At 43.3% G+C, this 15,088-nt stretch overlaps 1 protein-coding gene across 2 annotated transcripts in view; it reads right to left on the bottom strand.

Annotated features, from left to right (window-relative positions):
• Positions 1-249: 249 nt before the first annotated feature.
• The window catches only part of RUNX1 (RUNX family transcription factor 1), a 90,806-nt gene continuing 75,967 nt past the window's right edge, over positions 250-15,088 (bottom strand). For both annotated transcript variants that reach the window (XM_045902494.3, XM_045902493.3), the window contains 2 exons: positions 6,902-7,063; positions 250-1,443 (listed from right to left, as the gene is read on the bottom strand). In XM_045902494.3, the coding sequence (XP_045758450.1) occupies positions 968-1,443; positions 6,902-7,063 (638 nt within the window). In that variant the 3' untranslated portion in view covers positions 250-967. The remainder of the gene's footprint in view (positions 1,444-6,901; positions 7,064-15,088) is intronic.

Genomic DNA, 15,088 nt, shown 5'->3' with positions numbered 1-15,088 from the left:
AGCTACCAACTCGTTTGATTAACATGAAAGGGAGTTTAATGTAAACAATATTTAGATAACCAAGTCATCACATTGCCCATCCTTTTTTTCCAGCCTTCTTCAATGTGATACATTTAACTTTGGCTACTATCAAAAACAAAAATGTAGTACTTGATATTTTTCTTCTTAATATAAGTACATTTAAATAATAAAAAAAGTATCAACACATAAGTAAGTGTCTAAACAACAAGATACATAAATATCTAGGGATTCCTTGTGGGAATACAGTAGTTGAAAATGACCCAAAGCTGTAGCTGTTTCTCAAAAAAACAACTACACCAAAGTCCAAAAGAAAAGTTAAATAAAACTTACAGAAAAAGGAATCATATTTCTTTCAATTATCAAAGCAAGAAAGAAGCAAGCTCAAATTTATATATATATAAAAATAAAAACCACCCCAAATGCAAATACAAATTTTGCAATTCATAAGGTGCTGGAAAAGAAAATTAAAAAATATGAATTAGATATCAAACAAGAGGAGTTGCATTCCCCGCCCCCACCCAAACCAAAATTCCACTCTTTGGAATAAACAACTTGGTTAAAAAGTGAAGTCAAGGGTATAAAATCTTTCTTTTATTCACAGCATCGCTAAATCAGAAGCATTCACAGTTTCCCTCTGGGAATCTTCCTGTTTGCCTTACGACGCGTCCGCGTGGTGGCGAGACGGACACCCTCAGGTTGGGTCAAGCTTCGGAAAAGGTGAGCCGGGCCCACGGTGACGGCGCTCAGGCGCTCCGCACGGCCTCGGGGGGCGTAGGCGGCCCTAGGGCCTAGGGGGGGGCGCAGACCGGAGCTAGATCCCAGAACCCAGTTCGCAGGGCCCCGCCCCCTCCCCAGCGCCGGCCGCGGACCCCGCGTTCGCGGGCTCTCCCCGGCGAGGGCTGGGCCTGGGCAGGCGCGCTCCTGGCGCCCGGCCGCCGCGAGGCCCTCAGTAGGGCCGCCACACGGCCTCCTCGAGGCGCGCGGCGGGCGCCATGTTGGTGGGCGAGTTGCTGTGGCTGCCCTCAGCCTCTACCACGTCGCTCTGGTTCGGGAGGCTGGGGTTGAGCAGTGCGGAGCCGGTGGAGGCGTTGGTGCACGGCGGCAGGATGCGCGGCGGCGAGCGCTCGCCGCCCACCATGGAGAACTGGTAGGAGCCGGCTGAGGCGCCGTAGTACAGGTGGTAGGAGGGTGAGCTGGCCTGGAAGGGGCCGCCCTGTGCCTGCGACGAGCCGGGGTAGGGCGGCGGTAGGTATGTGTGGTAGCGCGTGGCCGAGCTCATGGCCGACATGCCGATGCCGATGCCCGACGTGACGGGCGTCGGGGAGTAGGTGAAGGCGCCGGGGTAGTGCATGCGAGGGTCTGAGATGGAGGGCAGCGCGGGGAACTGGCGCGGGTCGCCGAAGGCCGTCAGGTCGGGGGCCGCTGCGGGGGCGAGCGAGAAAAGAGCGTGAGGCTGGAGCAGGGGAGGCCACGCCCCTCCCGCCCGCGGCCCGCCCACAGGAGGATTACCCAGAATGCTGCTGCCCTGGGAGCCGAGGGCGCCGCCTACCCAGCATGCTAGTGGGCAGGGAGGTGGTGTGATGCTCTGCGATGAGAGAGGGTGGTAATCCGGGGCTTCGTGGAATGTAAGGTGGGGTAGGCTACAATGTCATTACAATATAATAGAATGTAATACAATGTAACGTAACACATACTATGTATAGTTAAAACAGGTATAATATCGATGTAATTACAGGGTTGGCAAAGCGACCGTCTGGCCACCACCAATTTTGTACAGCCCCAAGCTGAGAATGAGTTACTTTTCTAAATGGTTGAAAAAAGTGAAAAGACATAATATTTCCTGACGTGAAAATTATGTGAAATTCCCATATCGGTGGCCATGCCTAAAGTTTCACTGGAATGAGCCTCACTCCTGTTCAGTATTACCATAGCTGCTGATGAGCCACCACTGCAGAGTGGAATCGTCATGACACAGACCACAGGACCCGGGAAGCCTAAAATATTTAGTATCTGGCCGCTTATGGAAAAAAGTTTACCAGCCCTCTGTAATCAATATATTAATATGCCAATATTAATATAAATGTAATCTGTGATATTAGTATCATTGTAAGCATGTGTAACTTATAAAATTATGTAATACTAATGAAATGGATGCATCCCTAGATTAGTATTAATAGAATATATCATAATGATATTGTGTTTTAATATTAATATATAATAACATTATAATACATTATACATAATATTTAGATTGAATCATAGGAAACTGCTGTTTCTGTAGGTCTCAAACAATTAAAAATTGGCAATTTCTTATGATTCGACCCAATGTGTGGCATAGCAGTGACTGAGTGAATGTCAGTGAGTATCAGTACCACTCTTTGTCTCCCACATGTGCCTTTAAACTACTTCTACATTTTTAGAAAAATATGGCCTCAGTGTCACCTGGTATTCTCTCACATGTGCTTCACTGATTTGTTAACACAAATGGCCACAGGGCCTTGATTTATCCACTCCATTTTTGCACATGTTGAAATTTTACCAGGAATGGCAAAGCTTTGTCTGTAAAACTCATTTTGTTAGGATTCTGCATTTATGGTTTCAGAAACTGGCTTCGGCCTTTATTGCATCCTTCTGCATTTTTCTTCAGCATAGGCTGCCCTTGGGAACTACTAGGGCTTTGGGTGCCAGGAAGCGTTTCCTGTGTCCTGTAGATCAGTTTCTCAGCAGTGGTACTATTGACATTTTGGGCCAGATAGTTATTTGTTGGGAGGTGGGGGGTTGTCCCATGCATTGTAGGATGTTTGGCAGCATCCTTGGCCTCTGCCTACCAAATGTCTGTGGTGCCCCCACACCCCGCATTGTGACAACTAGCAATGTCTCGAGACACTGCCAAATGTTCTGGGGGTAGGGTGGGGGGGGCAAGAATTCTGCCCCCCGCCCCAACTGAGAATGACCATGTAAATATAGGATGGTGTCCTGGAGGTAACTGTTCTTCAGAATTATTCATCAAATACTGGGCCAGGACCGTACTCTTTACAACAGCAAACCCAAAAGATAGCAGAGGCAAGAATTAAATGTTTTAAAATCTGTAAGTTCTCAAATCAACATACAAAATAACTTCAAGCTCAGAATGGCATGTGGTTGGTGTCCTTTTGTGTTCAGGCCCATAGAGAAACTTGATGGAGCCAAGAGTTTGCTCTGAAAGGAAAGCTACCAGGGTGGATTAATCTGTTTTTGGAAGGCATCCGGGGTTGATCAACTTCCTCATATTTCAAGCCTATTATTCCAGCAGGGAGAGCTAGTGTTCTCGTTCTCTTTCTGCCTGTCTCTCTGTCTCTCTCCCACTCTCTCTCGCTCTCTCTCTCCCTCTCTCCCCCTTCTCCCCCTCCCTTCTCCTCCTTTCCTCTCTCCGAACTCCTCTATAAATTTGGGGTGAATGTGATGAGGAGGTATATACTCCTCATCAGAGAGGTAATTAAAGTTTATAGAAACAACCAAAGTCTGCAGCCAATCTCTCTGCTAATGAGGAAACCAGGAGTCTGACTTTCAAACAGACACTCCTGTTAATCTTTTCAAAGCCAGTCAGACATGTGGGCAGGGAAAACGTTGTAAACTGACAGTGGTTCTGGGGCTGCCCTTCTACGGCCACTCTCTAGCTCGTCCTGAAGCCAGACCGCACCTCATTCCACACAGTTTGTCCCTGCCCGCTTACTGGGGCTGTCTGTGAGCAAGCTCTGTGTCACTTGTTTTTGCTCATCCAGAGAGCTGTGACAGGAAGCTTGACTCCATTTTTCCAGTTAGATTTCTATAGTCTAGGGAGAAGCCAAGGTAGGAGGAAGAGCATTAGGCAAATACAATCAATTTGTTGGCATCTGATGCAAGACTCTGGACACAAATTAATGACTCCGCCCAGTATTCCTCTTGCTTCATTTGCCCTGAGACAAAAAGGTGAATCCACTGGAAAATGAATGAAAGGTCACCCTGTTTCATGGCGATGTCTGGACATGCTCTGCCAGTCTGTTCCAATGACTACATGGTAATGTGGTGATGGTACCAAGTTACCGTAATCCTGAGTGAGTCCGAGGCTGGTCACGGACATAAGTAATGGAATGATGTTATGGTCTCAGCTGTCAGGGGAAAATAGTTCTTTCACTTGTGGGCAGAATATCTGAAAGATCTTCAGTACTGCCCGTGATTCTCTTTCTATCTACATGGCACCAGTGCCACTGGACAAAAGACCACCTGTTTGGTGAAAGTAGCTTTTCCCGCATATTTTGATAATAAAAGAGCTTCAGCCCTCTAGATATGTTCCAGTTCAAATGATCTATTCAAATATTTGTTTCCATTTTTATGTCCCATCTGACATTTCCTACCAAGCCCCACGGTCACGCACCATTCACCCCACCTGTCCGTCGCCCATTTGTCCTTTGGGCTGGCCTAGTGCCCCCTTATTCCATAGTGGGTGGGGGTGGGGATGCCTGATAGTCACAGGGAGCTTTTAAAGAGTAGGAAATCTGGGGATTAGGAGGTTCAGGTATTTTAGTTGGAAATGTTTCCCCACCAATGGCGCTAAATATTTGCCATGACAGCTCAAGTGTTCGTTCTACAACTTGACATGGATGAAAGCTGTCCCACTCCAGCCCCTCCCTCTGCCCCCAAAGGATTAAACAGCCTGAGCAGATAATGATGGCCTTAAAAGGATATTTTGCATGACTCAGATTAATGCATGCCGTCTGTCGCCCAGGTTGGCAGCTAAACATTAATATTTTTTTTTAAAGAAAAAAAAAATAAAGGAAAACCTCCAGATGACATCTCTTTTCAGACAAGGTGTGGAGACTGTCTGCAAAGGAGAGAGCGAGAGAGACAGTGCAAGTTCCCCCCCCTCCCCCGCCCCCGTGCAGAAGGAAGTCCAGGTGGGGTTGGGGGCGGGGAGAGGGGCTGAACACAGACCTCTGGGGCGGGATTAAAAGGAAAAGCAGGAGCAGAGCAGTGTCAGGTTCTCAAGGCTGGCAGCCAGGCAGCCACTTGGCTTTTATGTGTTGCAATCCCCTACCGCTCCCAGGCATATGACAACGCTTCTCAGGCCGGCACTCCAGGCTTGATTTCTCAGAGGGAGACCTGCCAAGTTGAAGAGCAGTCTCCCATGCCTTTCCCAGCCACTGGAGAAAGCTCATCTGAAATTCTCTCCTGCCCTCCCTCCATGACAGGGGAGAATCATTCTTGGGTGCTGAAATGGGACGTGGTTTTTGTGTACCTCACATTCTCATGCCATAAAATGTCCTTCCCCACTCCTTGGGTAATTGAAGTCCTGGTTATTCAGAAGTGTAACAGCTACATGGGACTTGGGAGCGCACATTACTGATTCCCTTTAAAAAAAGGAAAAGTAACCCTCACATCTGAACACTGGTCAGTTGGAGCGGCTGCCCCCTGAGGGCTCTTGAAACTATAAGGTGCAGATCTTGGGTGCTGAGCAAGTCAAAAGTCTTACGTAATAAATTCCAAGGGGCCCAGAGCAGGCACATTACCAAGGAAAACAGTAATTGTTTTAGTTGTAGAGAGCAGAGCAGTGCCACTGAGAAGAATCAATAAAAGTTGACAAGTGCCTTTGGAATCAAACTGGTCCTGAGGGAACAGAACTTCTGAAACAACAAGCTGAACAGACGTCATCATTCTTATGCTACTTCCTCAACTCCTTAGCCCAGCAGGTGCCCTGACAATGTTGGCATTAATGCAAAAAGTGGACAACTAAGTTGGCTTTCCCATTTTACCACAGCACCTAAGAATACTCGAAGGTGGTGGTTCTCAACTGGGGGGCAGCTTGGGGGCCCTCTGGATATCTGGCAGTGTCTGGAGACATTTTTGGTTGTCTTGATGCTGGGGAGGAGGCCTGTTGCTGCATCTAGAGGCCAGAGATGTTGCTAAATATTCTGCCGTCAGGACAGCCCCCCACAACAAAGAATTCTCTGGCCCTAGATGCAAATGGTGCTGTTGTTGAGAAGCTCCGAGAAGAAGCTAAAGCATTTGGTGAAATCTCAAGTAATCACAACTGTCTGGAAAACACCACATTATATGACATTTAAAATTGCAGACGTGATGCCTTTGCCCCTTTCGCCTGCCCCCTAATCTACTATAATCTGATCTCAAGAGCTGAAAAGCAAAGACAACTACCCTCCCCCCGACACATATGAAGTTTGTTTGCAGGCTTCACAATGCTGAAGTTCTCTTAAGTATTTTCACAGTTTGGTCCAGCTCCAATTTCAAAGCTCCAAGCAGGGAGTTAGTTTCTTCTTTTGCTTTCAACAAAGGAATTTTTCTCTACCTCCGATTTCCCTGCCCACGAGCAAAGGTGAGTGCCAAGCCCAAAGGTCTCATAGGTTAAATGACTAATATTTAATGAGCACGTATTAACAACAATTATGCTAACCACGACACCTGAGCTTTCCATTCTGTTCCTCTAATCTGTGTTGAACAGCTCTTAGTTTGAAATGTCTCATTTGGGGTGTAGCTGCCTCCCGTTCCACAGGTACCCCAGTGTTGTTCACATGACCTTTGAAAACTCACCACCGTCAGATGGATAGTCCCACCTGAGTTCTAGAAGCTGATTCCTTTGGCCTTGTATATTATTAACCCATCAGCTGCTACCTCTGTCTGCCAAATATGAGCAACCCCAAAATACCCAAAGAATCCTCTTCTGCCTTCATATTCATAATCTCTGTCTCTAGGTGTCAGGGAAAATCAGTGCATGGACATGGGACTTAGACAACCTTGTCTTTAAACCACATTTTACCCCCCAGAATGACTGCCAACCCCTTCATGAATCTCCAGTCTCTCGAACCTTCCACTCTAGCTCGACTTCAAAGGGTGTGTTCAAGCAACTTACTTGTGAGTCGACTGGAAAGCTCTGCAGAGAGGGTTGTCATGCCACTGGCCCGTCCAGGTGAGATGGGTGTTGCTGGGTGTACAGAAGGTGAGGCGATCGATCCCAGGTATTGGTAGGACTGATCATAGGACCACGGTGGGGATGGCTGGATCTGCCTTGTGTCTGCAGAGAATCAGGGATGTCAGTCATACATAGAGTGGGGTGGGATTTAAGAAAAAAAAAATTTTTAATAAAAAGCTAGTCACCTTTTTTCTCTTTTAAAATTTCATTTATTTATTTGACAGAGAGACATAGCGAGAGAGAGAGAGAGCACAAACAGGGGGAGTGGGAGAGGAAGAAGCAGGCTCCCTGCTCAGCAGGGAGCCCGATATGAGGCTTGATCCCAAGACCCTGGGACCATGACCTGAGCCAAAGGCAGACGCTTAACGACTGAGCCACCCAGGCACCCCTAGTCACCTTTGTTTAAATATGTTATACATGTCTGTGGCCTGTTGACCAGTGTTTAGTAAGTCCAAGTATTTGCTTTTGTTTGATGATTTCCATCCCTCCCACAAAGATACTGAAATACAGTTTGTGTGCGATTCTTGAAGATTTTCCTCCGATAACTGTTCCTTCTGGAGGTTTGATTTAATCATGCTAATAATGATAGGAGAAGTTGAATATGCTTTCCAGGTAGAATTGTTAATGCTCACCTGTTGAACTACAGCACGTTTCAACTGCCCAGACAATATCAGCTTTACCAAGGGTTACAATTCTCATCCTCAGGAACATTTTATAAACTCAGGCGATCACCTATCCATCTGTACTCAGTAAGCGAAAAAGAACATAGAGGGTTTTTTTTTTTTTGTTTTGTTTTTTTGTACCTTTGGCAAAAATATCCCAAGGGCTTTTAAATATCCTCTATTTAGGTGAATTGTCTCCCAAGGAATTTAGAAAAGAAGGTCTGGCTGGGAAGCTGGTGATGAGGCCTGAGGATTAGTTCACAAGCCCAGCATAGAGAGCTGGCTCTACCACCCCAGACTGACAGGTGTCCCGCACCTTTTCAAGACCTCAAGTCTGCAACATTTAAAGGGCCGAATGTTGAGCAAGTATTTTATAGATGGCCATTAAATGAGGACTGGGATAGAGAAGAGACAAAACTCTGACTTCAGAAGATTTAGGTAAAAGGGATTTTGTAAATTTGACTCCAGCATTCATAGGAGTCTTAGTTTTCAAAAGCATCCCATTGCAGATGAAAAGGAGAAGAAAAAATGAACAAACTCTCTAATCTCAGGCAATACGTGTAAAAAAGTTGAATGGGACATGGTCCCCCCACAAGATAGCCTCCATTTCTTTAGGGTTAAACATTGATTTTCTCTCTGTGTCCCACCTTCTCTGTGGACTACGCTAGTTCCCAGGGGTCTTCATAGCCAGGGCTGCATGATGCTGGGAGTACATCTAGAAAGAGCAACGATCCTCAGGAAAATATGGGATGCAGGCTGTGTATGTGCCAGGATGTAAAGAAGTGAGTTCTTCCTACTCATTGTGAAATATTCAGTTCTCATTCCTCCAGGGGCTTTTCATTTCCAGAAGTTCAAGTTTGCTGTTTCTGTTTATCTGTTCGAAGCCGGCAGAGTGGATAACAGAATCAGGGGTTTGGAGATCCACCTGGATCCCCGGGTCTTCTGCCTGCCTGCCCCCTCCCCCTGTCCCTCATGTGGATTGATTTCTTTCTTTTCGTTAAAAATAACTCAATTTTTAAGTTTGGAAAATCTGGGCAAATATTTTAACTTAGAATCTCTGAAATCTAATATTAAAGAAGGGTCCTCATTCCATTCTGAATTTTGGGGAATTGAGCAGAAGGCAAGGAATAAAAGAGCTGGTCCATTCTAAACTCAGTGGAAATGAATGATCAGCTATAGTCAAAGATCCTGCACAGCCTTCCAGGCGACAGTGTTTCCAATAATTGAAAGCAAAGAACAAAACAGCAGATTGTTCAATATTCCCATTTTACTACAAGGGTTTTCCTCCAAGTGAAAAATAAATTATAGATTCAGATATTTTTGTAAGACTTGCATATGTCCTAGCTATACACATTTGCTAGGTGAGTATATAGTACTCAAATATTTTAATCATTTAAGAAGCAAACAAAAGAGGTTTTATAATTGTCATAAAGCCCTCCGGGGTGTGAATTGTGGTTCAGTAATTCAAGACTTGCTGTGTAGACAACCCAGCACCCCTAACCCCATGTCTAAAACCACAGTAAGCATAAAGTATTATGCCATGATTCATGCTCTGTCATGTTTTACTGTAGTGAAAAAGTTGTGCTAGGCTTTTCTAAACTCATAATTAAACCATGCAAACGTTGCATAATGTTTCACAGCCTTTTAAAAATATGCTTTGGTAAAATGATCTTTATGATTAAAGTCCAAGTTCTGTGATTGTTTTTTTTTTCAACACAGGGTTTTAGATTCAACATTCTTGCTTCACACCACAACTTAGCTTTCCAGCGTTAGAGGAGGGCGAGCACTTAAAACCCCTGCTTGATCAGTTTTCATTCATGTGACCCATAGTGAGCTGCCTTTGGATTCATTGCCAGCGGTGGGCCAGAAGGTGGTGATGGCGAGCTTCTCATGTCAGGTTTTTTGGGTGTTTTCTAATTCTATGTGTATTATTAATAAAAAAACCCAAAAGCACAAAATAGAACAAAAAAACTAGGGCCGACGATATGGTGTATGCTGAGTTTACTGTTCCGTTACCATTCTTGCTCTGATGGGGCCAACTTGAACATATGAAGGCAGTATGGAAATGGCAGTGCTGTGGGCAACCCCAAGCATGGGACTGAGAGGCAGGACAAGTGGCCTCCATGTTTGTCTTTGAGCCTGGACCACTTGTTTACACGTCCTCATTCTCCTCTCTAAAAACACATGATCTCAAAGCCCCTTCCAACAGTAACGGTGCAGGATTCTAATTCAAATAGGTCCTTTACAGTGTTTCTCTGATGAACATGTGCTAATCAGATTTAAGAAAGAATCAGGTGGAAGGAAGGGTGCAGTGAAGAATGGTGCTTACAACAATAAATATACCTATTCTCGGGAAGAGGAAGTAGGCAGGGAGAAGATGGGAGTTATCCAGAAAAGAAGCCGTAGGGTGAGGAAGAGAACCACTGTCAGCCATTCTCCAGAGAGCAGGGCTATTTATTCTTGAAGGGAGTGCCTCTGATAAGTCAGTCCATCAAAAAGAACAAAAGTTTATTGGAATTTTAGTATGTGCTAGGCATGTGCTAACTTAGCTAGTAATAGCCTGATGAATAAGACCAATCCCCTGCCCCATTGGAACTTCTAGTCTGATATCAGTGAAGATCCTGGGAGTAGATGATGCTTCAAAAGGTTTTTTCCTATGGCACTGATTATATGCTGAGAGTTGCTTCATTTATTCATTCACATTCATTAGTTCATTCACTCATTCATTCATAGGCTCATGAAGTTATTCACACCCTCATTCATTCATGTTGCCAATGAGCATTTTTGCTTTACTAGGGTCACTGCTTTGGGGACTCAGTAGTGAATGGATTATAGTCCTTGCCTTTAGGGAATCACAGCTAGTGGGGGACCTGTACTCAGGAGAACTGATGGGTTATCTGCCTAATCTGGACTTGCAAACAGCTGTTCCCACGTTAGAGATAACCCTAATGACATTTATTATGCACTTATGTTCTGCCTCTGCAAGGAACAGATTAGGGAAAGCACCTAATTTAAATAATAGATTTCAGTCTGAATTCTGCCTTTACCCTGGGCAAGTCACTTATTTTCTCTGATATGTAGTTTTCCTACTTCAAATGGTAGTAGTGAAGAATAAGTGCGATAAGTCATATGTAAAGCAAGTAACACAGTTTTTGGCCGTATTAAATGCTCAATAAGTCTGACTATTTTTTATGATTATATTATTAAAAAGGAAAATGAACCCATGCCAAGGGATTTATCTGATAATTTATTGGTAAGGCCACACACACCTGCTCCAGGGTGAGCCTCGTAATGCCACGCTGTTCACTGATAAAGGGCTTGCCGGCCGGTCTTCAGCACTGGAGAGGAACTGGGCTCCAGAGATTAAGTGGTAAAGCTCAAGAAATCTGGAGATTTGAGGTAAGGATAGAGGAGGCAAAGACCCAATCTCAACTAGTTCACATGTCCATTAAGAAAACGACTGGATTAGAAAATTTAAATTTGAGCCTTTCTGCCTCCTGTTTTTTTCAGGGTACATAATATTTTGATGCAGCCACTTTACTGAAGTCATTTTGTGATGGGTTATTTTCAGCTGTCTGATCATCAAAAAAGTGGGCAAAACAGAGCTCCCTCTCTCCCTTCTCTTTGAAATGAAGTCAGAGAAGGGGGAAGTTGGGGATAAGGTAGGGCGGAGGCGAGTAGTGAAGTCAGAGGGATCCAGGGCATACATCACTCAATAAGAAAGTAGAGTGCTTTCACCTTTTGATGCAGCAGTAACAAAAAGTCTCCAGAGTGAAAAATGACCCTATCAAATAACTGATGTCAAGATGTTCTGCTGCTTCCAGCTGCAGCTCTGAAATGTAAAGAGCTTGGGGGTCACCACTCCCCTCTCTACAAGAAAAGAGCGGCACAGACTGATAATCCATGACTCTTCTTGGATCTGTTAGAGAATTGAGACTGTAGGGCAAACTGCCACCCTGGAATCTTGAGAGGCAGGTGACTAGAAAATCACCTGAGGTCTGCGTACCAGGAGCAGAAGCTGCTAGAGTCAGAACGCTTAACTGGTAATTTTGATTAACTGTTGGAGACCGAGTATAGTCTACTGTGAGAATAAGAAACTTCTAGGGGCTGCAGTCTTGTGTACATGTATGGGGATTTGGGTGGGGACACTTTCATGAGATTGGCATCAGGAACTCCTCCAGGTTTTCACGGGATCCAGTATAATAACAGTGGGTTACGGCTGAAAGAGACTATTTAGGGAAGAGTTCTTAGGGAAGTCCAAAGACAACAAGGGAGACAAAAACAAGGACATTAGAGGAATTTGAAGCCTCTGGCATCTATAGCTACAGTAAACATGAAGCACAGCCCAACTCCTAGCTAGATGAACATAAAATCTCACACTGAAGGCCTATTTACATCCATTCCCATCACCTGATACATCATGTCCAGCTTTCTTTTTTTTTTTTTAAGACTTATTTATTTTAGAGAGAGAGAGAGGGAGTGTGCAAGCAGGGAGAGAGGCAGAGGGAGAGGGAGGGAGAGAATCCTCAAGCAGACTCAACGCTCAGCATAGAGCCTGATGTGGGGCTTGATCCCAGGACCCTGAATCAGGACCTGAACCAAAACCAAGAGTCGGTGCTTAACTGACTGAGCACCCAGGTGCCCCTCATGTCCAGCTTTTAAATCAGAAATAATGCCAAAAGGTAAGAAACGCAGTCTGAAGAGATACAACAAAAAGCAGAACCAGACTCAGATATGACATAGATTTTGGAGTTAACCAGACAGGGAATTTAATTGTGATTAATGTGTTAAGGGCCCTAATGGAAAAAGGAGACAGCATGCAGGAACAGATGGGTGATGTAAGGAGGGAGATGGAAACTCTCAAATACAAAAGGAAATTCTAGAAATGAAAAACATTGTAACAGATAGATGAGAAATGCCTTTGATGGGCTCATCAATAGACTAGATATGGCTGAGGAAAAGAATCAATGAGCTTTAAAATATGTTAATAGAAACTTCCCAAACTAAAAGGTAAAGAGAAAAAAGAAAGAAAAAAACAAAGCAAACAGAAAAACCCAAAACAGAACATCCATGAACTTTGGGACAATTTCAAAAGGTGTAACATATGCATAGTGGAAATATCAGAAGGAGAAAGAAAAGAAAACAGAGTAGAAGAAATATCTGAAGTATTAATGGCCAATAATTTTTTAAAATTAGTGATGGACACCAAACCACAGATCCAAGAAGCTCAGAGAACACCAAGGAAGATAAATACCAAATAATCTACAGAAACACCTTACCGAGAGCAATAAGGATAAGAATTACTTCCAATTTGTCTTCAAAAACCATACAAGCAAAAAGTGTAGTGAATATTTCAAGTGTTTAAAGGAAAAAAAGCCACCAGCCTAAAATTCCATATTCTACAAAATTGTATCTCAACAGTGATGGAGAAATAAAGATATTATCTGACAAAAACTGAAGTAATTTACCCAACAGCGCTGTCATGCAAGAAATGTTAAAAGGAATTCTTCAAGGAGAAGGAAAATATAGGTCAGAAAATTCAATTGAAACAAAGAAAGGAAGTTTCAGAGAAAAAATAAATGAAAGTAAAATAAAGTCTTATTTTTCCTATTCTTAGTTGATCCAAAAGATAAACTGTCTGTTTAAAATGATAATAGAGGGAATAATGTATTGGGTGATCACAGCATATTGGTAAATGAGATGAATAGCAGGAATGACAGAATGGGAAGGAAGGAATGGTATAGTGTTATTTAATGGTGACTTAGATTCATTATACATGTATTTTGCAAACTCCAGGGCAAACACTAAAAACATTTTTTAAAAAGGTATAATTGATTGGCTAAGAGAGGAGATAAAACAGAATCATATAAAATGTTCCATTAAAACCAGAGGAGCCAGGAAAAGAGGAGAAAAAAGAACAAGTAAGCAAATAGAAAACAGTTACAAACATGACAGATATGAATTCAACCATATCAATTATCACTTTAAGTATGAATGTTCTAAATGCACAAATTAAAAGATAGGGATTGTCAGAGTGAAGGCCCAAGTATATGTTGTCTATAAGGAACCTACTTGAAATATAAAGACTCAGGGTATAAGTAAAGAGATGCAGTAAGACCATGCTAACACTAACCAAAAGAAAGGCAGAGTAGCTATATTAATTTAATGCAAAACTGACTTCAGAAGAAGGAAGAATTTCAGGGATAAAGATGGGAATTACATGATGATGAAAGAGTCAGTTCTCTAAGAAGATGTAACAATCCTTAACGTGTATGCACTTAACAACAGTGTCAAAAAACATGAGGCAAAAACTGATTTCGAATTAGAAGAAATAGAAAAATACACTTAGTTGAAGGCTTCAACACCCCTCTTCCAGTAACTGATGCATCAAGCAGGCAGAAAATTAGGGCATTTTGACCTGAACAGTACTCCCAACTAACTTGATGTAATTAACATTTATAGAAGATTCCATTTAACAACAGCAGAATACACTTTGTTCTCAAGCTTACAGGGAACATTTGCCCAGACAGACCACATTCTGGGCCATAAAACCCACCTTAACAAATTTAAAAGATCAGAAATCATTCAAAGTATATTCTCAGGCCTCATCGATTTAAAACTAAAACCAAAAAAGCCAAAAAACCAAAACAACAACAACAAAAAACCCCACCAACAACAGAAAGTTAGCTAGAACAAATATTTGGAGCTCAACAACACACCTCCAAGTAACCCATGGGTCAAATAAGAAGTCTCCAGAGAAATTAAAAGGCATTTTGAACTAAATGAAAATCCAACATATCACAATTTGTGGAACGTAGCGAAAGCAGTGCTTACAGGGATATTTATAGCATTGAATGCATATATTAGAAAAGAAGAACGATCCAGAATCAATAATCTAAGCTTCCAGCTTAGGAAAGTAGGGGAAAAAGAGCAAAATAAACCAAAAGCAAGCAGAAGAAAAGACATAATAAAAAAGTAGAAATCAATGAAACAGAAAGTGACAAAGAAAATCAACAAAACTAAAAGCCGTTCTTTGAAAAGTTTAAAAGGTCCTACTTTGGTCCCAGGCCCCCACAAGGCCACACAGGAGAGCATGGCCAGAGACCGCTCTTGGTTCTACTCGACCACCTACCTCTCTGGGGTCTTGAATGCCCACCCTCAAAACGTGGATTCCCAACAGCACCACCATCTTCTCTCTGCCCTGGGCCAGGAGGAGGTTGGTGACTCTGTACCGTGGCTACTATAGTTAGAAGGCCCTTCCTTTGGCTCTTCAGCTGATATCTTTAAAAGATGCGACCTTTTGGTAACCTTTCAGAGCAGTTTAAAAACAGAGACCAGACAGTTATGTATGTCACGGGGCCCCAGCGTCTATTTTTAAGAGCCAAACCTGCTTGGTGAACATAGAAGCCCTCAGGGCCGTCCTGGTATTTTTTCCCTAGAGGATTTTTTTCCCTCTTTCTGTTTG

The sequence above is a fragment of the Mirounga angustirostris genome, unplaced genomic scaffold (assembly GCF_029215605.1).
Source record: "Mirounga angustirostris isolate CCGP_5_RB_7025 unplaced genomic scaffold, mMirAng1.0.hap1 SCAF_1, whole genome shotgun sequence".
NCBI lineage: Eukaryota > Metazoa > Chordata > Mammalia > Carnivora > Phocidae > Mirounga > Mirounga angustirostris.
Note: the sequence above shows the minus strand (reverse complement) of the source record. Positions and strands in the feature narration are given on the sequence as shown.